This window comes from Euprymna scolopes, chromosome 5 (assembly GCF_053919585.1).
Source record: "Euprymna scolopes isolate OS-2025 chromosome 5, ASM5391958v1, whole genome shotgun sequence".
Lineage (NCBI taxonomy): Eukaryota > Metazoa > Mollusca > Cephalopoda > Sepiida > Sepiolidae > Euprymna > Euprymna scolopes.
In genome coordinates this window covers 22681717-22708681 of record NC_136486.1, presented here as the reverse complement: position 1 = coordinate 22708681, position 26965 = coordinate 22681717, and the positions used below count along the sequence as shown (strand labels likewise).

General features: G+C 35.7%; 1 protein-coding gene across 1 annotated transcript; it reads right to left on the bottom strand.

The window, feature by feature from the left end:
* Nucleotides 1-1541: 1541 nt before the first annotated feature.
* On the bottom strand, nucleotides 1542-25759 carry LOC145276562 (uncharacterized). The gene is made up of 3 exons (XM_080127757.1): nucleotides 25188-25759; nucleotides 1898-4736; nucleotides 1542-1574 (listed from the first exon to the last, which is right to left on the bottom strand). The coding sequence occupies exons 1-3, from the start codon at nucleotides 25757-25759 to the stop codon at nucleotides 1542-1544; spliced, it is 3444 nt and encodes a 1147-aa protein (XP_079983883.1).
* Nucleotides 25760-26965: the final 1206 nt, after the last annotated feature.

Genomic DNA, 26965 nt, shown 5'->3' with positions numbered 1-26965 from the left:
TTTTCACAACGTTTCAATCGATCTAACCTCCGACCTTCTTTAGGTGTATCTTGTCTGACTCTGTGATATTTCTGTCGAAGTTGGAAATCTGCATAGAATTTAGGACGCTATCTTTTATTTAATCAATGGGGGCGTAACATGTTCTCGTTCTGTGAACTGAGCAGAAGTCTCAATTAATTCATAATTCATTTTTTAAGTGTCGCCTGCGCTGAGGATTGAAACCCTCTTACTTACAAGCGAATTTTACCAAGTACTTTATCCACTACAAACAGATCCTTCCGTGCATATTTCTGAGTGCGACAGAAAGACGCCTGTGACGAAAGGCGGTTACATTGACCGAAACGTTGTGAAAATGACACTCAATATGAGAACGGTTATCCAAAGAATAGAAATAATATGAATAATGTGTTTGTTATTAGTTTTCATACTTATCCACTATTCCATATATTTAACAGTTTAATTCGTATTAAATTAATATAAAATAAACAAAAAGTCTCTATAAAATATAAAGCATTGGTTAAATAATCCATTAACTCCAATAGAGAGAATGAAAAGGGCAGGAACAAATATTTGAAAATGTCGTCATTTGGTATCTGATAAAAATTTTTTGTAATCATTTCATGTACCGTATATACACGCGAATCAGGCGAATACTCGGCGTTGCCGGAAAAAAGTGCGGCATATTTTCCTATTAAAACTTCTATGTCTCTTTCTATCTTTCTTTCTATCCCCTTCCGTATTTTCTTCTATATAATAATGGATGCGCCGGGGAATGAATCGGCGTTTTCATTAAAAATTAGTAAATAAAATGGTTACAAAGCCAACTCACCTGATTAATCTTGGCCCAGTTAATCCCTAGAGAATGAATATTTTTTCTAATTTTTATATATTATTTATCCGCTGATTAAAATATACTAACTTTGCGGGTCTTTGTTTTTTGATTTTTGACTTTTAACTCGACATGCACACATAATTTCATAAGTAAGGCAAAAATATATTCCGACAAATCAAGCCTTAGCCTTTCGCTACCAAATATGGAACTCGCGATGAGCAGATACTTGGAGTAAAACGGCAGTTCAACGAATTAAGCAAAAGGAGAGAGAGAGAGAGAGAGAGAGAGAGAGAGAGAGAGAGAGAGAGAGGGGGGGGAGAAATACAAAAGAAAACAAAAATAAAATGCTGTATAAATGTTAGTCTAATTGCCAAATTAGCCCAGTCTATCTAGTAATCTATCTGTTTTACCAATAGAAGTGGAAAATGACTCTAAATGAAGAAAGTAAGAGTTATCGCCTCCTATAGATCTTTGAAAAGACTAGAAGGTTCTGGAGTTAAACTGAGGACAAGATGGTGGCTTCGCTTGACATTGAATATCGTTCTGTAAATAATTTAAGTTTTCTGCTGTGAATAAATTGTGTTTAAAAATACAATGAGCTTGCTTGTTCTATGTTATTCAATGATCCTGACACCCCATTCTCTGAAGGCAACATTATCAAGAGAAAAAAGAAAGTCATTTATGCCTGTTTGAAAAAGATTTTAAATTTTCATTCAGAATTTATTTGTAAAGATAACTCAGTCTACCCTACTATTTTATTAAGGGAAAGAGGAAAGAGATTTATGTTGATCTGAATAACAGATCAAAAAATTATATTCGGAGCTTTTTTTTTTTGAGAGTGTCAAGACATATATTTACGAAATCATCTTTTGTTGATGACATTTAAGAAAGTCAAGCTGTACGAGAGATCAAATGAAAAGCGAGTATATACGATATTTCATTTCTTTTTTTTTTTTTTTTTTTTTCAAATGACAATTTTATGTGTTTTATCTTTTTCTTTATTCGTATATTTCAACAAGAAATTTTCGGCGTTTCCTTTGTATGTTCTCCCTCGAAATGGGGCACCGGGTTCTTCATCCACTTGATTAAATCACTGATACTTACGATGTAAACATCCGTGAGTTCTTGAAGAAGTTCTATAAAAGCATCGAGTCCTTTTAAATTTTCCTCGTTTCCAGGTTGGAACCAATCAGAACGAATTCTAACGGCGAAAGGTTTGCGATCACCTTTGTAAATGCCCATGAAGTTATCGAGTAGGAAGTCATAGGTTTGCACCGACATTCGCGGTTGGTTGTAGCAGCTGTCGACGTATTTACAGAGGTAACGTTTCTTAATTCCCACGTAAGGCACAGCTGGCACTTCCCAAAGGCCGGCGTACACTTGCGTTGGACAGTCCTGCAACAAACAGTTGTTTTGCCATCCAAAGTCTAAAGTGAAAGGCCACATGCCGGTTCGGTTATCCAAATTAGTCATGACAAACAAGGAGGCGTCATACAGCAAATTGGTTCTTTTTAAGCTTGTAAATTGGTCGTCCCCTTTCGACTGAAGACCGAAACTTCGCCAACCTTTGATGGCTTCTTCCGGAATTCCGGCATAGCGTTTCAGGAGATACTTCTGCACAGCAACTTCAATGCTTTTTAGTTTCGAAGAAAGCGTTTTAACCTTCAGTCCATGCAACCCGATTTCAAATCCTCGATCGTAAAGCTGCTTTATCCAGGTGTAGTTACTGCCTTCAGATGTGACAAAAACAGTCCCTTTAATCGGACAACCGTCCCAGTTTGTTCGCTGTATTGTGAAAAGCGCCATGAGTTTCTCGGCGATGCTTTCGTTAATCGACCCCTCGTAAGTGAAGTAAACGAACTGTGGTGTCTGTTTAAGAGGGAGAGTTGTGCTAAAATCATGACACTGGCAGTTGGGCAGATGACAGTTCACGCCGGGTTTACATTCCCTGGTCGAAGTAAGATTAACCGTCGGAATTTCGTTCGTAAAACTATGCGCAACACCAAAAGCTTTTTCCAAGCTGTCGGCTGAGTATGCTTTAGGTTTAGAAAGTGATACGCGATTTAGTTTAGGAAAAAATGAATTCGACTGCAAACGTTTTGGAACCGAAATTGGTTGTGGTTTCATGGAATCCATAGAGTTAGATTGTTTATTTTGCTTTTGTGAAAGACTCGGGATCACGTTCTTCAACTTCCGGTTAGAATCTGTGTCGTCACTTCCACTTTGATGGCTTCTTATGTTTTGTATATTATTTAAAACATTACGAGCGGTATGCTTGTTATGTATAAAAAGAACGCGACCATTCGAATCTGAACTGACATGTCGTGGATCTACTACGATATGATTCTGTGAAAATTTGGAAGAATGTGCAGGAATTGCATTGTTGGAATCACTGGACATCTTGGCGTTTTGTTCAGAAATATTAGCAATCGTTAATTTCGCCATTAAGCTAAAAGCATTATTGGTGTTATCGGTTGAAGTCACCACTAGTTTGTTCCTGATATTTTCGAAATTATCTCCCTTTACTGATTTGATTGTATTAGCGTTGGAATTCTTTTTAATTTCGGACCCTGAATTAAAAGATTCATCTTTTTTGCCAGAATTTCTTTTCTGTCGAATTTTGTTTTTAATATTTTCCTCTCGTCCATTTTCACTTTCATTCTTATTTAACGTCGTTATATGAGGATTTTTGCTTTCAACTGACTCTTTCTCTTGACTACCAGACAATGAGTCAGGTCTTCGTGATTCTTGCTGCGAATCGCCTTCAAATTGTTCTAAGTTCGAATCCGAATGCAAGGTCGGGACAGAGAAATCTGTTTGACTAATTTCCAGTTCATCAGTTGGTGCGTCCTCCGACGCCATTGTTAAAACAGAATTAGCTGTCTCGCATTTAAACGGGACAAAAGACGAGAGTTGCGTAAGAGACGGCTGTTGCTTCATCCATTCCATTGTCTGTTTCATATTAACAACGAAAACATCATCCAAACTGAGGATGTAATCCAGAAAACGGTGCATCGCCCTCATACGATAAGGATTCGTTTCATATTCGCGTAGCAACCACGTCGCATGCATATTTAATCCGAAGGGGGCCTTGTTTTTCTTGTAGTAACTATTAAAATTCTGCAGGAGAAAATTATAGGAATCTTCTTCGGTGAGCGGTTCATTGATGCATCCATCAATGTAGACACATGGGTATAATCCTAGTCTATCAATCACAGATACGACGGGTAATTCCCAGAAGCCGGGTATCGGACTCGTAGGACATGTCGGAATACTACACGGGTAGGGCCATCCGTAGTCCAGCGTAAAAGGGAAAGGGGACTCCTCGGTTAACGATCTTTTTGTGATTGTTAAGGTTGAATCATATTGAAGGCCAGCATTTTGTAAAACTTCGAAATGTTTGGTGCCATAGGGAATCAAGTAAGGACTCCGATAGCCAACGATTTCATTTGGGGGAATATTTGCGTGCGTAGCAATGTTTTCGCGCTGTCCGAGTGCTTCCGTCTTAAATTTCTCTATCGATTCAGCTTTGATGTGGTTTATACCATGAATAGCAATGTCCATTCCGTTGTCATAAAGACTCTTTACCAGACTATAATCCGTGTTGCTGTGTGAAACGAAAAGAGTCATTGAGATGGGGCAACCGTTCGGGTTTAAGCGCGTCTCGTTGAAGAGCTCGACGTAAAGCGGGTAATTCCTTACGGTGACAGCATCGTCGAACGAGAAGAAGACGAGCTGCGGCCGGTTGGGTTTCTCGCCGGAGATCGTGGTACCGCAACAGGAACAATTTGGAAGACGGCAGTTGTCAAAAATGTGGCAATTGTTGCATGAGTAGACGTTTTGTTGATCACAATAAACGCACGAAATAAAAACAATAAATAAACAGAAAACAAACCGACCCATTCTACAAGTAGAACAGATGACACAAATAATTTGTTAAATGACGAGTTGGATTTTTTTCCTTTTTTTTTCTTTTGGTATTGTAATGTTGTGTGCTTTTGTTAACGAACTTACAGCTTTTGTGTCGATTAAAATGTAGGCAGCGATGAAGATGAATTATTTTTTGTTATTAAGTTTTCATTTCAATTATCATCTTGTATTTTTAAAGACACAATTATTTCGCGTTCCTTATGTATTTTAAGATTTCAATTTTAAATATTTGATAACTGTCCCGTAAGAATATTTCATTTCCATTCGACCTAAACAGAATTTGAGGAAGTATATTTCTCTTAAAAATACAGAGTCATTCCTTTCTTTTGAATCAGTATATATATATATATATATATATATATAATCTTTGTGTATTACTAATGGCGAAAAAGTGTGTATTCTTAAATGTATAAAACGACGAATAAAACCGAACGTTTCAATTACAATTATAGATCAAAGAAATGACAATCAAAGTCGAACAACCGAAATTTCATTTTCAAACAAACTTAAAAGCATTAAAATGTGAACAGGAACGTATAAAGATGTTTTCCTATAAATACAATTATTTTTGATATTATGTTTCCAATTATTATGTTTTTTCAAGCAAGTATGAATATAAATGTGTTTTTATGGATACAATTATGAATTAATTTTGTTATGTTTTTAATCCAATAATCACGTTATTTTTTTACATACACAATTATTTGGAATGTCTTCTTGTGTATTCAAAGAGTTTAAAATGATTTATCACTAGTCTTTATTTTCGTTCGTCCGTAGTAGAATTTAAAGAAGTGTATTTTGTCTTTAAAATACAGATATTCGTTGTTTTTTACTTCAGTTCTTAAGAATATATAGTCTTTGTTTTTTATTAATTACAGCGAAAAAAAAAAAAGAAACGTGTATGCTTAAATGTATGAAAGAATGAATAGAGATTAATTGCAGAATTACAATTATAGAACACAGAAAGAATAGCACGAAAACAGAAATAGTTTCGTATCTATCCAATTTTCTTCAATATTTCTTACCTTCAATTTAGTCATTTAATATTTGCTTTTAATGAACGATTGTTTTGCGTTTTTTTCTCATGCATTTCAAGATGGCAACCTTTCAATGTTTTATAATGATGTTTCAATATTTTTGAATCGGTTTTCAGACATCGAAGAGTTTTTTTTGTTGTTATTTATGACTTGAAAGATGCGTATCTCTACTCTGGTTATATGTATTCACATATAGAATTCACCCTTTTAAGGTGTTGAGAGTCCCTTGTAATAATGTTTAATTTCCGTTTGGTCCAACCAAATTTCGGAGGAAGTATCCTTTCTTATATATTTACAGACATTTCTTTTTTCGTCACTTTTATATAATGAAGCGTTTTGCGTCGTGACTTATGGCTTAACAAATGTGTATCTTTACTTAACAAATCTTTAATTTGTAGTCACATGTAGAATCCACCCTTCAATATTTTGAAAATCTCTTATAATAGTGTTCAATTCGGTCCAACTAGATTTCGGGGAAGTATTTTTCCTTAAAATTGCACGTAAATCCTTTTTGGCGTGAGTTTTATGTCTAGAAGTTTTTTCTATTTGTTTCTTATAGAATAAACGATGCGTATTTTTGCTTTGAGTATCTGTATCTGCTGAAAGATTTTGTCGACAGCGCAATTTTTCTTTTTAGCCAAACGTTTGTCTGGCTCTCGCCTTCTCCTCAGAGCTCAGACTGACTAACACTTTGCAGCTCAGACGACTAAAACTCGGATTTATAACGACAATAAAGGGCGAAAAAGATAAAACAAAGATACATAAGCTATTTTGAAATACCTGCAACTGAAAATCTTATCCCTGTCTTGGGGCAAAATAAATAAACGGAAAAAAGAACAAACAAAAAAATAAAACTAATTTGTTTTTGTTAAAAGTAATAAAGAACGAGATAATCGTTTTTTGCATGACATAAAATTCTATTCAATATTTTTATACAGAAACTTAACGAAGAGGGAGAAGAGAAAAGGACGCGGTTGAATTCGGATAAAAGAATTCAGCTGCTGATGAATACACCTGTTTACTTTTTTTTTATAGCTGTAGAGGTTAGAAAGATGACGATGGCTAAGTAATTAATGAAACAGGTTAACGACCCATGTATGCCATGTTCGAATCCAGCTTTTTCCCACTGCTGAAGCTATTTATAACTTACCATATCTAGAGCTTATGGCCAAATATCACGGACGCCTCATTTAAATAAATATAGTTTTGATAGCTATAAAGAATAAAAAAAAAATCAACTTTGAAAAAAAATGTCGGTGTTGAATGCTTACCGAAACAGGTTAAAACTCAATTTCAAACTCAGTTCGTTCCACAGCAACGTTTTCACTTAAAAACGTTGGAAAATTTAGAAAACAAAAATCCTATGATGAACAGCAACAGTGACGATGGCATAGTGATACAATTTACTTGCCTCCCAACGAGGACAAAGTAGGACACAGGGTCGGCTTTTAATGTAGTGAAAATCCAGCTCCCCAAAAGGGGCATTCTGGATTGGAACAATAAAAATTGCCTCAGTCTGGAAGAACTTCTTTTTAACTGATTGAAGACAGAATAGATTGTATGTAGAATCAGAACAGATACTGCACTTTGTTCCTACCCAAAAGGCCGCGGAGTGCATGTTCGAATCCAGTTCGTTCTACAGAAATCGTTTAACTTAAGGACGTTGGCAACTTTCATATTATCGCCCTCGTAAGTATCCGATGTCTTTCTAGAAAGAGTTCTAACTTGAAAGATATTAGAGAAACGTATGGCAACAAAAGTAATCTGATTCGTACGGAATAAATAATGCTTAACAATAACAACAGCAGCAGTAAGGTTACGGTGGCGAAGCGATTAATGATAGACTGACAAGGTGGGTATGCCAAGTTCGAATCTAGTTCGGTCCACATAAACATTTTTACTTAAGGACGTCTACAACTTTCACGTGGTCCATTTCGCAAGTACCCGATGTCTTTCTAGAAATAAGTCTAACTGGAAAAATATCGAGGAAATGAATGTCAACAATAGAATCATCTGATTATACGGAATAAATTACTGGTGCTCAACAACATAGAGCAGCAACCAGTAAAGTAAAAGCTCAAATAAAATTTTAGCCAACTACATTCGCAAGAAAATTCACATTCTAATTTCGTGCGTACTATAAAAACCTAAACACACAATAGAACAAAAGACAACATGCATGTCTTTTTTCTTTTGTCGTTTGTTTCGTTCGGATCCAATGCATGCGTGAAAATCTTTAAAAATATCCCGCGTCTCTGCGTCGAGACTAAGTAGCACATGCATGAGAAAAGACAGTCACGAACTACTATACACATAGAAACTGCATATACATACCTCGCAGCGAACGCATCTACATACAAGTTCATAAATATATTATCTCACTGATAAAACGTAGGCAAGCTGATGCATATCTACAGTACCTACCCAATTTTCACACCCTGGCTCAGGAAAAACTCAGACGGCACCAGCCGAAACGAACATATTACTTCTTCTTACAGACAAAACAATTTTCTTTGCCTGAGAAGTTATTAGACACTTTAAACTCATTATCTATTGATTTTTACTTTTGGTTGTCATAACAAGTTGCCAATAAAATTGATATATTTAGTTTGGATAAATATTGTTATTGTTTCTTTCATATTGCTTATCCTGGACATAGGTGGCCCCCCACCCTCTATCTCTCCACCGAAGGCAAGTAAACCACATGGATGAAGAGAAGCATTCACAAACTACTGTACACATAGCGACAGCATATAGACACCACTCACCAAACACACGTATACATAATTTCATACGCAATCACACTTACTGGGAAAACAGAGGTAATTAGACACACCTATATTACATACTGTATTTCAAACACTGTCACATACAAATTCACACGCAGTCAGCCAAAATAAACCTGGGTATCTAATTTCCTCTTGCAAATAAAACAACTCTTTTCTCACCTAGAACGTTCTCGGACACTCTGAAATCTCATTATTTATGACCACTTAACTGTTGGCTGTCATAGTAATCTGGCAATAAACTTACGAGGTGACTTCAATAAATTTCCAGACTTCTTTCATATGAGCACTTTTGTTGATAGTACACACATACTCCGTGATCTCCCCCGGCTGCAATGCACGTGTACAGTTCCAACAACTTCTGGAAGTCCTCTTTTGTGAGCATGTCAATGACCATCGTCACAACCTCTGTCATATCTTCAATTGTCTCATAACGACAACCTCTAAGGTTTTTCTAGAGTTTAGGGAATAACCAAAAGTCAAAGGAGGCAAGAGAGGGTGACGAACGGTCTTGATGCCCATCTTTTTCAAATAGTCTGTGACAAGGATGAAGTTGTGGACTAGTGTATTTGCACAACTCTTCCGCATCTTCAGTTCCTCGTTGATAATTGCGTGTACAGTTTCCACATTGACATCCAATTGTGCACTTGTCTCTATAGACACATAATGATCTTTATCCATATAATTCTTTATTTGGACAATGAACTCTAGTGTTCTGACTTCATTGCTTCTACCCCACCTCTTATCATCCATCACAGACTCTCTGCCTTCTTTGAATCTCTTATACCACCCAAAAACTGATGCTCGATTGATGAAAGATAATCCCAAAGAAGTTTGAAGCATTCCATACGTTTCTGTGGCATTTTTCCAAGTTTAAAACAGAATTTAATTACATATCATTCTTCTTAAATGTCATCACATCCAGATTGCATTTTTGAAAGTCAATAGTTGTGATAATCAGGTTTCAGTAGGGCGTATTGCAATTCCCGTTGTAGTTGTTCATTTGAACCTGAAATCATAAAAATTAGTCAATCATCTCATAAGATGTATAGCAATACTGAATTTACAAAAAAGTCTGGAAACTTATTGAGGGCACCTCGTATATATTTATATATTGTTTGCTTGTTTGAAGTCACATTTACCCTAGGTGCGTTGAACCGGTTTTCCAAGGGGAGAAAGTTTCGTGGGAATATCAAATTCACAAACGCTTCCCAGTCACTTGTATATCACTTTCAGGGCAGATGACGACGTCAGGTTTTGCAGTTTTTGAAGGGAGATGGCGACATCATCCTACATATAGCGCAGCGATTTTTCAAATTGTCTTGACAAGCTATACGTTGCTTAATTTCCGTGATTTAATTGGATTATGCTGTATATATTCAAGTATGGATGAATATTGCTATTCTGTCTTTGATGCCTCGTCATCAACATTAATTAACAACGCGTGGCTTTCCTCGCATAAAAAGTGACAACGGTCGATGTTATAATCAATTGTTTTTGCAAATAAAAAAAATATGTCAGGTAGAATCGATTAGTATTTAGTGGTTTTATCCATTGTGCCACGAGTCCTTGCGAATTTCTGGAGTTTGAAGGTTCAATCCCTAGTCAGGGCGATACAGTGAATACAATTGCGAATTACTTAAAACTTCAACCCGATCATAGCTGACGAAACGAGAACAAATTCCTATTTACTTTCCTCCCCACGAGGGCAAAGTAAGACAAAAGGTCGGTCTTTAAATCCAGCTCCAAAACGGGAACTCTGAATAGGAACAAAAATAAAATTGCCTCAGTCATGAAGGACTTCTCCTTCACCGACCGAGGACAGAAAAGATGAAGTGCAGCATCAGAACAGATGCTACACTGTGATCTTGGCCCGAATGCCATTCGTCAGTGAAAAAAAAAGAGTTATATTCAAAGTTCCGTACAGATTCCCGCGTTCGACAATAAGATTTCCAAGTTTGAAAGATTGTCGGAGATTACATTTATTGAAAAGTTTGCAAGAATAACATCTGAGAACATCCGAATAATTCAACCTTCATCTCCAAATTCTGAAACAAGAATTTGACAAAAATCTCGAGAGAAGGAAACGAGAATAAATCATACGTATGGACACACACACACACACACACACACACACACACACACACACACACACACACACACACACACACATATATATATAAACTCCAAGTTCTGACGCTTTGCTTTTAAATTGCAAGAACTGAGGCAAGCCCCTGCTGTTGGTTTATTTACCTGCAAATAATAACTTCCATTACATTGGACTCCTTTAATTACAGTTGGTTATTTTTAGTTTAATATTGAACTCTGTATGAACTGTCCGCATGAGCTATTTTTGCATATTCATATTTTTATATTACGTGTTTTTTAAGTTTTGTGACTACAAATCATAAAACTTTCATGCTATGCAGCAACCAGCAAATAAATAGAAATATTAACAAAGTTTTTAGCGTGACTACTGGACCATTTAGCTAACTGTTTTTCCTCGGATGAGAAGAATTCATTCTTTGAAACTCCGTGGTTTAAAGAGCACCAAGCTACTAGCTTTGGAGCAATCTGCCAAATAATGTTTTATTTTTTGTAAATGTCTACTTTACATCTGCTTTTATTATATATATATATATATATATATATATATATATATATATATATATATATATATATGTGTGTGTGTGTGTGTGTGTGTGTGTGTGTGTGTGTGTGTGTGTATGTGTGTGAGCTTGTAAATTCCTGAATAATTTCTATTATGGTCAGCTTTTGTATAAGCAATATCGCCTGAAGAGGTCTCTAGTTACTTGTAACTGGCTGACTGAAACATGCTTATGAAGTTTTGCGAATATTAAGTCTTATAAATAACTTGAATCACCATTATCAAGGCCCGGAGGCCACTCGAGGATAAGGGCTAATGGGTATACATTAGTCGATGTGATTATTGTGTAGTAGACATAAGTAGTGCGAGTTTTGTAAATTGGATTACTTAGGGAGACGGTTCATTAAGAACTTGTTTACGTTGGACTTGAAGACAATCAAATTGTAGTCAGTTGGAAAGCAAGCAATCGGAAGAGAGTTCCACAGGCGTGCAGTTCTGAGAAAGAAACCTTGTTCATGGAATCTACATTTAGGTTTAGGCACAGATAAAGAGTGTGGGAAATTATTGATAGTGGTTTTGGCTAGACGAGTGTTTTTCGTGAAAGTTTGGCGAGTGGGGACCATAGATTGAAGCTCAGACGAGCACTTGCCATGAAAATAATGATAAAGCAGAGACAGGGGCGCAACGTCTCTTCTGTAAGAAAGAGGTATCAGGGAAGAGAAAAGGAACCCCCCACTAAGCTATAAAGTCTATTTTGAACTCGGTCAAGGCAAGATAAGCTGCCCAGATATGGCAACAATACTCCATCGTACCTGGCTTTTATATAGGTAGAGAACTGCACCAGGAGTGATATATCTGCTGGAGCGGTAGAAGATCCCACCATTTTTCCAGCGACCTTAGCAATGGATTTGATATACGTGTTCCATTTCAGATCGAGAGTAAAGGTCAATCCCAGAAGCTTTTCAAAACATGGAGCCTCCCGAACACGAGAGCCTTTCATTTCAATTGATGTCAGGCACCAGAGCGTTTATGATCTAAAGATAGAAGCTTGGTTTTAGATGCATTAAAAGTAACCAGCCACCTCTTTCTCCATTATACCACGTGCTCAAGATTAGAGGAGATAATCAGAGAGAACTTGGTCGTTTACCGTATTTGATGTGCTACAATAGATTGTAATGTCGTCAGCATAAATGTCTATGAAAGATTTCAGGATGTAATTTGGAAGATCATTAATGTAGATCAGGAAGGAAGTTGGGCCCAGGATGGACTCCTGAGGTACTCCAGCATTAATACTGAGAGCTTCTGATTTTTTCGCGTCAACCACTACCTTTATGAACCTATCAGAGAGAAATGATTTAATAATTGAGAAGATATTTCCAGCTATACCATAGCTGGAGATCTTGCGAAGTAGATATTTACCTTATTAAAGGCCTTTGATATGTCAAGAGCAATTGCCCTAGAAAGGAAACCTCTGTCAAGAGATTCGCTAATCCTATGACATATAACTGAGCACATCTGCTGTAGATCTAGCTGAACGGAAACCATATTGTGTGTCACTGAGAAGGTTATTTTTGCTGAGATGATTGACTACTTCTCTATTTAACACAGATTCTAGCAGCTTCCTCATGATGCACAGGAGACTTATTGGTCTGTACTGAGATGGAGATGACCGATCACCTGAATTCTTAAATACAGGGTATACTGATGAGATTTTCCAAGGTGTTGGGAAGCATTTTTATCCTTAATACAACGCTTAAATAACTTTGTAAGTACGGGCGCTAGTTCTGGTTGTAGCTTTTTGAGCACTATAATTGGGATGCCATCAAGGCCAGTTGTTTTACTGGAATCAAGGTTTTTGATTAGCTTGGCAACATCACGTACAGATACTTGTATGTTGCATAGCGTGTTTTCAGATACACGAAGGAATACTAGGGGTTGACGGTCTTGGTCGTAGAGGGTAGAATTAGCTGCAAAGATCTTGGCAAAGAGTTTGGCTTTGTCTGATGCTGACGAGATTACCTCAGGCCCATTGATGATAATAGGGATACAGCCCGCACTTCTGTTCAGGATTCTGTTTGTTATTTGCCAAAACTGGTGGGAACCAAGCTGGTGCTCAGCTATTTTAGATTTGACGGACAGAGCATACAACTCTCTTGCATTCTTTATTACGTTTTTACAGTGGTTACTGGCGGTCCTGAGAGCGGCTTTAGTTTCAGTACATCTATTATGTTGGAAACAATGGAAAAAGTGATTTCTGTGCGCAGTGGCAGCAGCACATTCTGGAAAGAACCACGGCTGGCTGTCAGGTTTTTGCTTGAACTTTCTCGAGGGTATGAAACGGACTATACCTACAATTAACCGTTCTGTCAGGTCTGATACTATAGAGGACACATCCTTTTTAAACATGGAACACAGAGGTAGATCTGATATAAATGTGCGGAAGCTATCCTAGTCTGTCATAGAGTATCGATATACTGTACGATGGAGAGATACGTCTGAGGAGCTATTACATTTCGTTTTTATCTTAACTGATACAACAGAGTGATCGGAAGATCCCAATGGGAATAGCACAGAAGAAGAACATAGCTGAGTGAAAGTTGTGAGAAAAAGGTCTAGGAGACTTGCATTCTGGCCGCCAATGCCAGGGACACGAGTGGGTTCATGAACAATCTCAGTGAGGTCATAAGCAGTGACGAAATCGTGATAGAACCTCCCCTCATCATCGGTCTTGTAAGAGTGGGTTAATCATTCCACATTGTGGATATTGAAGTTTCCACAGACGTAAATGTTTGCTGAGGGGTACGCAGATTAGACGTGGTCAATTTTCTCAGAAATGCCTTTAAAGGTATTAACTCCACTGTTGTGGGGGCGATAGAGTGCAAATATGAACGCAGTAGTGTGAGCAAGTGTAACCCTGAAGCACATATAGGGTAAATTGGGATCTTCTCTGGATTGTCCCTGCCACATGGGAAGTGGTCTTTAATGTAGGCACATCTTGGGGGGGGGGTCAGTTAGAGTATCCTTTAATTTCGAACTCATCTACGGAAGTAGTCGGTGCAATGCCAGTTTCGCTTAGGAGATAAAATGATAAAATAATACAAAATAATTGACTTTAATTAACGGAGCAAACTGGGTGCGCCAAGTTGGAATCTAGTTCGTTACCCAAAAGCATTTTCACTTGGCGATATTAGCAACCTTCACGTGGACTCTCTCGTAAATGCCTAATGTCTTTCCAGAAAGAATCTCAATTAGAAAGATATCGAGGGAAACGAAAGCCAACAATAATCATCTGATTCATATAAATAGAATGAATGATGCTGAAAGCAAAAAAAAAAAAAAATTATTATTTTTTGTGTGAAAGTCGCCATCACTAAACACCGCGTAGAATTAATGGACGCATCTTAATAATATTGGATCTTTTCTTTTCTTCTGCCAGACAACGGCGCGGGATGGGGTTAAAATTATTCATTTAGATTTTTTAAACCCCTTTTTATTCAAAGGATTAGCAACACCTTGCACGGGGGATTAATAAAACTTTGATTGCATTCGCCCTTTATCTCTTCATTTTTTTGTCTCCGTTAAAATCTGATTAAAACAGGCGTTTTCTTATTGAAATCTACATTATATAAGTCCTGCTGCTTGACTAAGCTATTTGCAGTAAGCATACATAGGCGGTGACGGTGATTCAGTGGTTCACGGCACGGAATGGCAACTTAGGTGTCTCAAGTTCGAAACCGATACGTTCCACAAAAATCACTTTCACTTAAGATGTTGACAACCTTCGATGTTTTTCTAGAAATAATTGTGACTAGAAAAATGTCAGGGAAGCCAATGCCAACAATGGAATTTTCGAACTCATACCATATAATGATGATCAAGGCTGTGTTATTTTACACCTGGTAATGTTGAAAAGAACTCTTCACTTTGAACTTAAAGTCACGCGCCCTTGTGTCAATGCAAGCACACAGTCTGGAATAAACAATGCGAGGAAGCGGGCATTTTATTTACGAAAAATGAAAAGACAAAATCATCTTTTCTTTTGGTTAGGGGTATTTTACTATCCGAAACGAATAAGAAACAGTTCTAGTTTAAAAATAGAAAAAACATTTAAATAAACATATTTGCATCTTAACGTGGTTTTAAAGCAGTTTGTTTATTCATTTTTTTTGTTAATAATTATATTGCATCAGTCAGTTAGTTTCTTTCACTATGAAATCAACTATTTTATTCATGTACTATTTTGTTATAATCAAAATAGTATTATAACTAAAAATAATAGCAATAATAACAATACAAATATTATCAGCACTTACTACTACTACTACTACTAGTACTACTAGTACTAGTACTACTACTAAAACAACAACAACAATAATAATAGTAATAATAATAATAATAATAATAATAATAATAATACCAATAATAATCTATATATTAATACGATCGCGTGTGTGTTATTTACTTACTGTTTGTATCACGCTTACATCCGTGTCGTTTAATTATTATGGATTTCCATTTCTTTTAATACATAATTTTACCAAGAATTCTTCATAAGTTTTGGTTTCGGTTTCGATTATAGCTGATGACAATCCAGTAATGTGTTCTTTTTATAAATAATTTTATCAATAATTCTACACAAGTTTTGGTTTCAGCTTCGATCATAGATAAAGGAACTTAAGTTATATATATATATATATATATATATATATATATTTATATATATATATATATATAAATATGTATATATATACATATATACATATATATATATAAATATGTATATATATACATATATACATATATATGTATATATATACATATATACATATATGTATATATATACATATATACATATATGTATATATATATATATATATATATATATATATATATATATAGAGAGAGAGAGAGAGAGAGAGAGAGACATCCACATACAGTACTGTTTCGCTGTATCACAGCTCATCAGTGCGGCTAGACAGGCAAATATCTCAAGTCATGATCGAAACCCGACCGAGTTTTGGTTTCAGTTTCAATTCAAGTTGATGCAACCAAGTCATATATATATATATATATATATATATATATATATATATATATATATATATATATATATATATATATATATATATATTTATTTATTTATTTTTGAAATCGTTACTTTATAATATGTAAAAATCGATAGAACATTAAATCTATAATAATATATACGAAATCTTCGAGAATGAAAATATCATATTTAAGCGTAGGTTACGACCGGGCTACGCCGGGCGTCTCTGCTTGCTTAGATTAATACTTTTGCAGTTTTAACAAAAGAGCTACAATAATAATATATTAACATCAGAGCGTCTACATTTACGCTGAACATGAATGCCAACATCAATATATTACGTATGAATGAGTCCCCTGTGGAATTTTCACAGATCTCGCTAGTAATAATATAAGAGCAGCAACAACAATGCTAACGATAATGATGATGATGATAATTTAATATATAAAATGCTATATGTCTGTCTGCTTGCCTGTCTGTCTCTATATTTTAAAACTCTATCTATTCCAAAACTCAAAGTCGCAGAGGACTCATGTGATTGGATTTTTTACGAACCGTTTTATGAGTCTTTAGCGTGTTAACATGGTTTTTAAATAGTCAAAAATGGATCAAAATATAAAAAGTCGTTGTACATTTTTACATTCATTCAATTATATGCACACACACACACACACACACACATAATTATATACATTATTATAATTATATAAATTCACCTGACATTCTTTGTTAAAAGATGAAATCGACCAATTGTCGAAGACAAGATTCCAGAAACGGCGGGCGCCGAGTTCTGCTGTTACGCCCAGGGTCTGCCAGCGGCAGCTTGATTGCCCCAGGAGATCATTACACTCTTAAGCACATCCAGGTATATTTTGGTGTTGACTTTCAAGCCGACCTCGAAGGTGTAAGATGGCATGATGTGGCCCTACTTGAAAGCACACCAAAGACCATAACCGTGGTCGGAAACTTCATTAAACTGCCCTCAAGAGTTGAACCGTCCGGATTTGCATTTTGAGGGTGCTGGCAATGATCCTGATGTCATAAGTTGGAACGGAAGAGAGCGTGAGTTGTACAGCGTTTAACATTGTCACTATCAACCATGATAGAAACCTCCTATCGCTCTTGCGATTTGTGCACAACCGGCCAACAAGTAGATGGTCTGCAAAAAAAAAAAAAAAAAAAAAAGAAACTCGGTTTTAATTAAACGGAAATGGAATCATGTCGTCTTTTCTTGAACGACAATTTTATCGTTCCATGCTGTATGGGTTTTATTTCAAAATATTCAGAACATAACGAGAAAAATCAAGATAAAAATTTAAAACATTACAAAATAAGAGAAATTTAAGAGACAGACAATTATAGTCCTTACAATCAGAACTCCTATTAGATTATATATACATAAAAAATTTCGTGTAATGCGCTTTTGCGTGAGGACTAATAATGAAAAGATGATTGGTTGTTTATCAAGACACTTACGCTTGATAACATTATTTCTAGGCACGGCTAAAACGGAATGGGGGAAGTTAGTATTTTTTGACGGAGCCTCTCATTAAAAATCTATCAAAAATCGAGTAATTATCCAATCAATACGAAATTTTCCCTCATCATAAAGTTACTAGTGAACTTTATAATGGTGTATTTTTTCATAATCATTATATATATATATATATATATATATAAATGTAATTCTTGGTTCGTTCAAAGTCGATAAAACCATATTTCTACATTACCAATTTAATTAAAATTTTCAGAAAATCACACGTTGACGACTTTCGAATGACAACATTTAACTATCTAATTAATAGATGGGTAAAAAAATCCCTATTTTTTAAATTATATATATTTTTTGTACTTTAACCTTAAAATTGAATAAAAAAAACATATCATAAAACTTTAATTAAACTTGGAAATACGATTTAAAAAATAGCGTGGGTCGATAGGTGCACTAGCACCATTTGTTTATCTTAATTTTTTATTTTTAAAAGCTTTCCTGGCGAAGCCTACCTAAAATAAATTTGTCGAATTCTTAATTTCTTATGTTATTGAAAAAAAATAGCATCCCGGAATTTTGATATAATTTTCCATTAAGGCCCGTCTCACGTTCGTATATAACAAAATACTTTGTTGGGTGGCCGTTCAGTTCCATAGCGACCAGCAGACTTATCCGTTCATGTAAATTAAAAATGTTTGTAAGTGAGAAATTATCAATAAACGGTTTAGTTACTTTTTTTTATAATTCATGAAAAGAGTTAAGCCAACGTAATAAATGTTTAGTAACTTTTTCCTTTTATTATTCTTAAGAAAAAAACTTTTTTTATTCATGAAAAGAGTTAAGCCAACGTAAATAAATGACTAAGTGTTTGTACACGTGACAAATTATCAACAAACGGTTTAGTTACGTTTTTTTATTATTTATGAAAAGAGTTAAGCCAACGTAAATAATGTTTGTAAAAATGCGAAAGGCAACGTAAGTAAATAAATAACGAAAATGTTACGTGCGTATGCGTTAGCCATGACTAAGGGGGACTAAGGGAATGACCATTAAATAATTCTGCGGGTCGCCATGGAACTCAACGCCCAAGGAGTATCAAAAACAGTTTTCATGATATGAAGAAATTTCTTTTTCGAAAAGTGGGTAATCACTTTTCCATGTAAATTTAGCTTTAAATGAGCACCCACTTTCTGGCCACCTGAGAGAGAGAGAGAGAGAGAGAGAGAGAGAGAGAGAGAGAGCATTTATTTTCATTCGTGTTTATTGGCTAAAATGTTTTTTTGATAAGGCAGTTTGGTACGCGACGCGGCATCTAACGACATCTCGATTTCCGATAATCCATTTTTTTTTCTTTAGCTTAAAGCTTTCCTCGCGAGGCCTACCTAAAATAGATTTGTCTAATTCTTAATTTCTTATGTTATTGGAGAAAAAAGAAGGTAAATATGAAGAATTACTCCATCATCGAAAGTTCCTTTAAAATTACCACTCCGAAAACCTTTAAGAGTGGTAATTTTAAAGGAATTTTCGAGGGTGGAGTAATTCTTCATATTTACCCCCCCCCCAAAAAAAATAGCATCCCGCAATTTTGATATAATTTTCCATTTTCTCACGTTCGTATATAACAAAATACTTTTTTGGGTGGCCGTTGAGTTCCATGGCGACCAGCAGACTTATCCGCTCATGTAAATTAAAAATGTTTGTAAGTGAGAAATTATCAATAAGCTAGCGGGGGTACCCGGCGTTGCCCGAGTGTTTGTTTCCGGGACGGGGGGGGTGAGTGAGTTTTAAAAAATGTTATGGTAGGTAAGTAGGAAGGATCAAACCCGGAGTCATGAGTAAAAGTAGGAAAATAAAGTGTGAAAAAAAAAAACAAACATCTGCAACGTTAACAGTTCGGCCACCAAGAAAAGTCCATTCCAGTTGTTTAGGAAAAAAAAAACGACTACGGTGGGTCGGCGCGAACGTGAAAATATAATGTGAATTGTCCAGCACGCTAACCACTACGTCACAGAGCACTGCAGCTTAGTTTAGTGATTTTGAATAACTTCTCATGAAAGAACTACGAAGCCAAACCGGTGTGCTCTTCTCAACTGTTCCTTGTGAACGATCCCCAAACGGTGTTAAGTGGTGGCAGGGGGAGGAGGAATTTATTAGAGAGAAAATATTTTACCACTTCCATTGATCTTAACCGATTTTGACTTCTCAGCAGAAAAAGTATAGAAATCTAAGATTATCGAGGAATTTGAGAAATAATAAGCCTATAACACACCTCAGATATTGTTCTGCCGTTTGTGCATATTATATTTGCATGAAATATCTTGATTTTTAATCCTATTAATGTCCAAATCAGACGAGAAAAAATGAGTTCATTTTATTTATATAGAGAAGATGGTTTTTAAAAAAGTAAATCATAAGCTAAACGTTTTGGTTTCGATTCTTGGTGGTGGCGCACGAGTCATTTTTAAAAAAAAAATCTTTTTAAATCATTACTATATATTGGGCCCAATATTATATAATAATAATAACTACGAAATCTGCCTTTAGCAAAATATCATATTTAAATGTATTCTACGACCTGGCGATGCCGGGCGACCTGCTAGTTGTTACGTAATTTAAAAAATATGTACAAGAAAACAAATACATGATTTAAAAAATATATGAATGTTTAAGAAGGCTGTAGCAATGTAGAATACCTGAGTATTGTAGTGGATTGGTGTATGAACAAAAACAGACAAACGAACGGATGTATTGTTGATATTATAAATTTTTTCTATATCTTTTTATATTTGTAAGATAAACCACATATATACAGGGTGAAACGATAAAAGTTTCGTCCCAAAGAAAACAGCACTACAGATTTATTTTTAAAATTTTATTGAAAAGTTAATTCAGGTAATTTGATTATGCGGTAGAGCTGACATCTATTAACCACTTTCAACCTCAATCAGCACTTCTATACGGGTCTGTAACTGGGAACATGCCTTTTCTACAAGCACCAGCGTAAGCTCGGCCAATATTCAGCGGATGGCGGCGATCAGGATGCCTTTGGTATTGTGTGAAGTCATGTTTGTGATGCTCTCGACGTATGAGTAAACGAAGTAATCCAGCGGCATCAAGTCGAGGGAGGAGGAGGTTAGTGAGAGAAGGATACAAAGTCGTAGCACTCCTTCTGAAGCCAAGCCTGGGTCTCTTTGGATTTGTGGACGGGCGCCGAGTTCTGCTATCACATCCAAGTTCTGTCATCGGCTAACTGATTATACCAGGGGATCACCACGCTCCTCAGCATATCGAAGTACACTTTGGTGTGGACTTTCAAGCCGACTTCAAAGATATGAGGTGGCATGCTGTGGCGCTCACTTTAAACCACACCAAAGACTACAACCATGACCAGAAACTTTGTTTTATCACCCTGTGCATGCCCCTCTCATTCATGGCAATACAGCGATACATTTGAGGGTGCTGGCAATGGCCCTGTTGTCATAACTTGGATCGATAGAGAGCATGAATAGTACAGACGCGCATCTCCAATCTCGCTCGTTGAGCATGGTGTCACTTTCAGATATGATAGAAGGCTTAGATGCAATTTGTACACTACTGGCCAACTAGTAGATGCTCTCCCACATAAAAGAAAACCGGTTTTCATCAAACGGAAATGGAATCATGTTGTCTTTTCTAAAACGACAATTTTTATCGTTCGATCTTGTAAATCAGTAAATATGGACTTAGTGTTTGATATGATTGAGATGGTAAATATCTTTGATAATTTCGAGAATAACGTCTTTTTTTCTAAAATAAATCTAATCAAAATAATGCTGTAAAAAAGTAAAATGCCGTAAAAATGGAATAGAAAACGAAATAGCTACCGAGTAGAAAAAATAATGGCATTATTTTTCTACAAAAGAAATGCTACAATTAATTCTTTCTTACTTAATTTGCTTACCTAATTGCCCTCGTATCTATCTTGAATGTAAGAACTAAGAAATTTACATCCAAATTTATCTTGAATGTAAGAACTAAGAAATTTACATCCAAATTTATCTTGAATGTAAGAAATAAGAAATTTACATCCAAATTTATCTTGAATGTAAGAAATAAGAGAAATAAGAAATTTACACCAAAATCTATCTTGAATGTAACAAATAAGAAATTTAACCCCCAAATCTATGTTGAATGTAACTAATAAGAAATTTACACCCAAATCTATGTTGAATGTAACTAATAAGAAATTTACACCCAGATCTATTTTGAATGTAACTAATAAGAAATTTACATCCAAATTTATCTTGAATGTAAGAAATAAGAAATTTACACCCAAATTTATCTTGAATGTAAGAAATAAGAGAAATAAGAAATTTACACCAAAATCTATCTTAAATGTAACTAATAAGAAATTTACACCCAAATCTATGTTGAATGTAACTAATAAGAAATTTACACCCAAATATATTTTGAATGTAACTAATAAGAAATTTACACACAAATTTATCTTGAATATAAGAAATAAGAAATTTACACCCAAATTTATTTTGAATGTAAGAAATAAGAGGAAAAAAGAAATTTATACCCAAATCTATGTTGAATGTAACTAATAAGAAATTTACACCCAAATCTCTGTTGAATGTAACTAATTAGAAATTTACACCAAATCTATGTTGAATGTAACTAATAAGAAATTTACACCCAAATCTATCTTGAATGTAACTAATAAGAAATTTACACCCAAATCTATCTTGAATGTAACTAATAAGAAATTTACACACAAATTTATCTTGAATGTAAGAAATAAGAGAAATAAGAAATTTACACCAAAATCTATCTTGAATGTAACTAATAAGAAATTTACACCCAAATTTATCTTGAATGTAACTAATAAGAAAGTTAAACCCAAATCTATCTTGAATGTAACTAATAAGAAATTTACACCCAAATCTATCTTGAGTGTAAGTAATAAGAAATTTGCACCCAAAACTATTTTGAATATAACTAATAAGAAATTTACACCCAAATCTATGTTGAATGTAACTAATAAGAAATTTACACCCAAATCTATATTGAATGTAAGAAATAAGAAATTTGCACCCAAATCTATGGTGAATGTAAGAAATAAGAAATTTACACCCAAATCTATGTTGAATATAAGAAATAAGAAATTTTGCACCCAAATCTATGTTGAATGTAAGAAATAAGAAATTTACACCCAAATATATGTTGAATGTAACAAAATAAGGAATTGACTCAAACGTATTTTTAATATCGGAGTATCAAGATTAGCTTACTCTCTCTCATTGGTTACCGCTTGCGTTTTTTTATAGACTGAGTAATCCATTCTCAGTGGGTGTCAGGATCCTCTACTATATCCAGTTCAATGAAGAGACGCTTGTACATGTGCACCTCTGGGTTATCGTCAGTATGAGATCAAGAAACAATTAATTTAATAAGGTCTTTGCATACACGTGTCTGATCTTCATTCTTTCCATCGTTGCTTTCTGTATGTGTGGCCGTTGATCTTTATAGTTACATCTTCTAGCGGTTGTAGATCTATTAACGCAAGACGAATAAAATTTATGCATAAAGACACAAGGAAACTTGTTTATGGTTTAAAAGGTTTTATTGGGGAGAGAACTTCGCTGATACGGGGCGAGATTAAAAATGTATTACTCATAAAAGATAAACTACAATTAATTTTCTTACCGGATTAATTATTATTCGTTGAATGGATAGTCTCGAGGAGAGTCGCTTAAATCCCTACACTGTGCGCGCGTGTGATCGGCTGCTTCATTACCGCACACTGCTAAAAACTCTGTTCCAATCCTCGAACAGGTGATCGAATCTTTTTCTCATAATTCAACATCTGCTTCTAGCGTGTTTTGTCGAGGATGATTATCTCTGAATTCTATCGCTTCACTCGCTGAGTGCACTGATTCTATTTCCGTTCGCCGCCAGGCCGTCTTGACAAGCACTTAATGAAACACTCTTAAAAATCACACAAGTATCTTTTTATTTATTTATTTTTTTGTTTTGAAAGAAACTTAATCTTCCCCTGTTGATTTTTTCATTTAATTTTATGGACTTTTTTTTCGAAACATTCATTATTTTGATCATTTTTTTTTTATATATATAATATTTGATCAATTTGTTGTATTTGTTTTTTCGAAAAAACGTTAGTCGTCCTCTGTTTCATTTGATTTTTCATTGACTTTTTTGTGAAGCTTTATTTGTTTGGAAATTTTCAACATGTGTGTGTGTGTGTGTGTGTGTGTGTGTGTGTGTGTGTGTGTGTGTGTGTGTGTGGTGACAATTTTTCTTTGCTCCTCTGTATATATTTTTTATTTTTTATTTTCAAATTTCTTGGCCGTTTTCAAAAGTCTTTTATTTGGTAATCGGCTTCTACTTATAATGTTGAACAGGGGTAAATTCAAGAATTCTGTAAGTTGTGGGTTACCCAGATATTTGGTTAACGTTTCGGAGTTCTTGGATTTTTGTGTGAAGGGATTAGTCATTGAAAATCCCTTCTTTTTCCGAAAGGAAAAGTCCTGTGAGAAGCCGGCAGTTTTTCTGAGGATTTTACGATTCACAAGTACCTGTGGTGTGGATAGGTGGGGGCATACCTTAATTACCTCTGTTACAGGTTTTCTTTTTCGGACTGGAGATTGATGTTGACGGGGTGAATTCTTGTTTTGTTTGTTAGAAACTATTCTAACAGTGCTCGTCGATGCAATGCATGGCGGTGACTTGGCCCTACCACTCGTATTTTTACCAAGTGGGATGTTTACCCCTCTAACCGTTAGTTGGTTAGGATATTAGGTTATTTGGACTTGGTTTCTTTGCAACCAGTCTGCACCTAATATCAACTTCCGATCTAAGTCTGGGGTGATAAAAAACCTAGACGAAGTTTGCGCCTTCTTTATTTTAATAGGCAAATGGACCATACTTTTTAGTGGCATCCTTTGCCCGTTGGCGAGAATAACTGTTAGGTTACAATACCTTAACTCTCCTTATGCGTTTTTAAATTTTCAAACACTGATATTTTGAGGAGCTAGACTTCCGATCCAGTGTCGATCAGTGTCTCTATTTGTCTACCTCTTATTTTAATTGGACATTTCATTCCGGAGCTCTGGTTGGGGATTTTATTTCGTCGAGTCTCACTATTTTCCCGAGTTTTATTGACGATTTATTTCTTTGGTGGGACCGTTTAGGTCTGTTCTCACCACTTTCTAGACACCCATGACCTCTGGTGTTTATTATTCCCAGGGTTACTCCTTTCTTTGAGGGTTTGTCATGGTTGCATGTCCGTGTGTTTGACCTCTGTGGCGGTCGGTGGTGAGTGGTTTTTGAGTGTAACCTGGTCTTGCTCTTTTCCTGAAGTGAGCATTCCCAGTCTCGTTCTAGCTTTTTATAGCTGGAACGCCCTCGCTGCAGTCTTGCCAAAGCACACCCAGAAAACTTATATCTTACAGCGTTACAGTTGCTGTAAGGTTCGGTTTTGGGTACCCTAAATCTAGTTGGGGCCCCCTTGGTCCCTGATACCTGTTAAAGCTATCATTTAAGAGAGTCTGCTCCTTTTTGTGGCCACTTCGGAGTCGCTTATAAAGCATTTCGCTTTGTCTAGCAGCAGACAAGGCCTCCGATAATGTTGTCGGATTCGATCTGACCACATCCTCCTTAATAAAGTGGTTACTTAACGCATCTATGAAGAATTCAGCTAAGTGCACTTGCACAGCTGGACCTTCCCTCATCTCTGCGCCCCTATAGGCTAACTTAACAAGTTTATTCATCCTACTTGCTAAATCGGCGAGTACCTCACCGCGATCTTGCTTTATTCTTATTAAAGCCCGAGCAGCGTCGGCAGTATTTGTAAACTCGCCGTTCTGGGCTGCTACTTGATCGAGCAGATCCTTATTGGTGCAGTTCGGATGATCATCGAGAAATTCTCCAATCATTTCCGATACTGGTCCGCCCGTAAAATCATACGCTATGGGTCTGTAAGCTGATAGATCTGCCCTTTCTTTTTCAGAGCTGCTAGCCATGGCCCAAAGTCGGATGGTTTTCTAGTAAAGATTGGGATCTTCGATCCACCTGTGAGGACTCTGTTAAATTGGGTTTGGTTAGTGTTAGCCATTTTGTCTAAATGTATAGTTTTAAATAACCGACGTTTAAACAAAAAGCTCTATCCACAAAATAATTTTTACAAATTAGTAAAACCAAAAAATGTGCAGAGTAACAAAAAGAGCAGAGAAAATAGTCATCTACTTTAGTTTTTCTTAAGAGTTCTGGTGTCTTTTTTTCTCTGTAGATGCTGGGTTGAAGTGGTTGTTTGTGAGTTGAGTTCTTCGTTGTTGTGTTCCGTGGACTTTGATTAATAAAATGTTTTTAGTTTTTGTGTCCGTGGATTTTTCCGCAGGGTCGTGCTTGTTTCTGTACGAGAAACAATCCTGGATTTACGGCAACAATGTGACACTATCGCCTCCCCGGGAGAGTTACTTGGTTGAGGAACGTCTTGTGAACGCAACCAGCTGCCCGGGGAATAAAGGATATCCAACGATATCTAAACGATAGACACATGCAGGAAGCATCAACGAAAACGGGTCGCATCTTGTGTGATCATTGCAGAAATCTTCTCATCATCGGCATTAATACTATGCTGAAATCGAATACTTGTAGAAAAATAGCGACAAATGCATTTTTATAAAAAATATATATAATTTATTTAAGATTTAACAATCAGGAGCACATTTAGTCGATCCATCGCGTATAGCGCGCTAAGCTCGACAAGCGAGTAAGTCTCATCCCTTTACAGTAGAGATACCTAGGTGCAAGAAAGCCTTTTACTCCAATAGTTTCTTTCCCAGAACTGCAGGTCTTTGGAACTCCCTTTCGGGATTCTGCTTTCCCAACTGTACTGATATGCAGAAGTTCAAGTGTAATGTGAAAAAACATCTTTCTACTCATCTCCCTTCATAATGGCCCTGCTAATTAAGTCCCTAATAGTAGCCCCCTGTTTCAAAGTTGCACTGTGCCTTGTTTGGGGTGAAAATTGAATAAAAAAGCCTCAACTGTTTTTACAACAATGAAATTATATTCCATTTCTCTCCTTCTTCATTGAAAGAGAGAGAAAGGGAGTGAATCAGAGAAATAGAGAAAGGAAGAGAGAGAGAGAGAGAGAGAATGAGAGAGAACGATGCGTTTCACGTAATGTTTTGTTTTTCAATTTATAATGTCAACATTGTTTAACT

What these genes read in the sequence shown, in the direction of transcription:
- LOC145276562 (XM_080127757.1), bottom strand. Translation starts at nt 25,759, where the DNA reads ATGGCTAGCAGCTCTGAAAAAGAAAGGGCAGATCTATCAGCTTACAGA. An exon ending in CTTACAGCAACTGTAACGCT is followed by an intron (nt 4,737 to 25,187) that starts GTAAGATATAAG and finishes TTCTACTTGTAG; the next exon opens with AATGGGTCGGTTTGTTTTCT. An exon ending in TCAAGTGGATGAAGAACCCG is followed by an intron (nt 1,575 to 1,897) that starts GTGCCCCATTTC and finishes ATAGTAGGGTAG; the next exon opens with ACTGAGTTATCTTTACAAAT.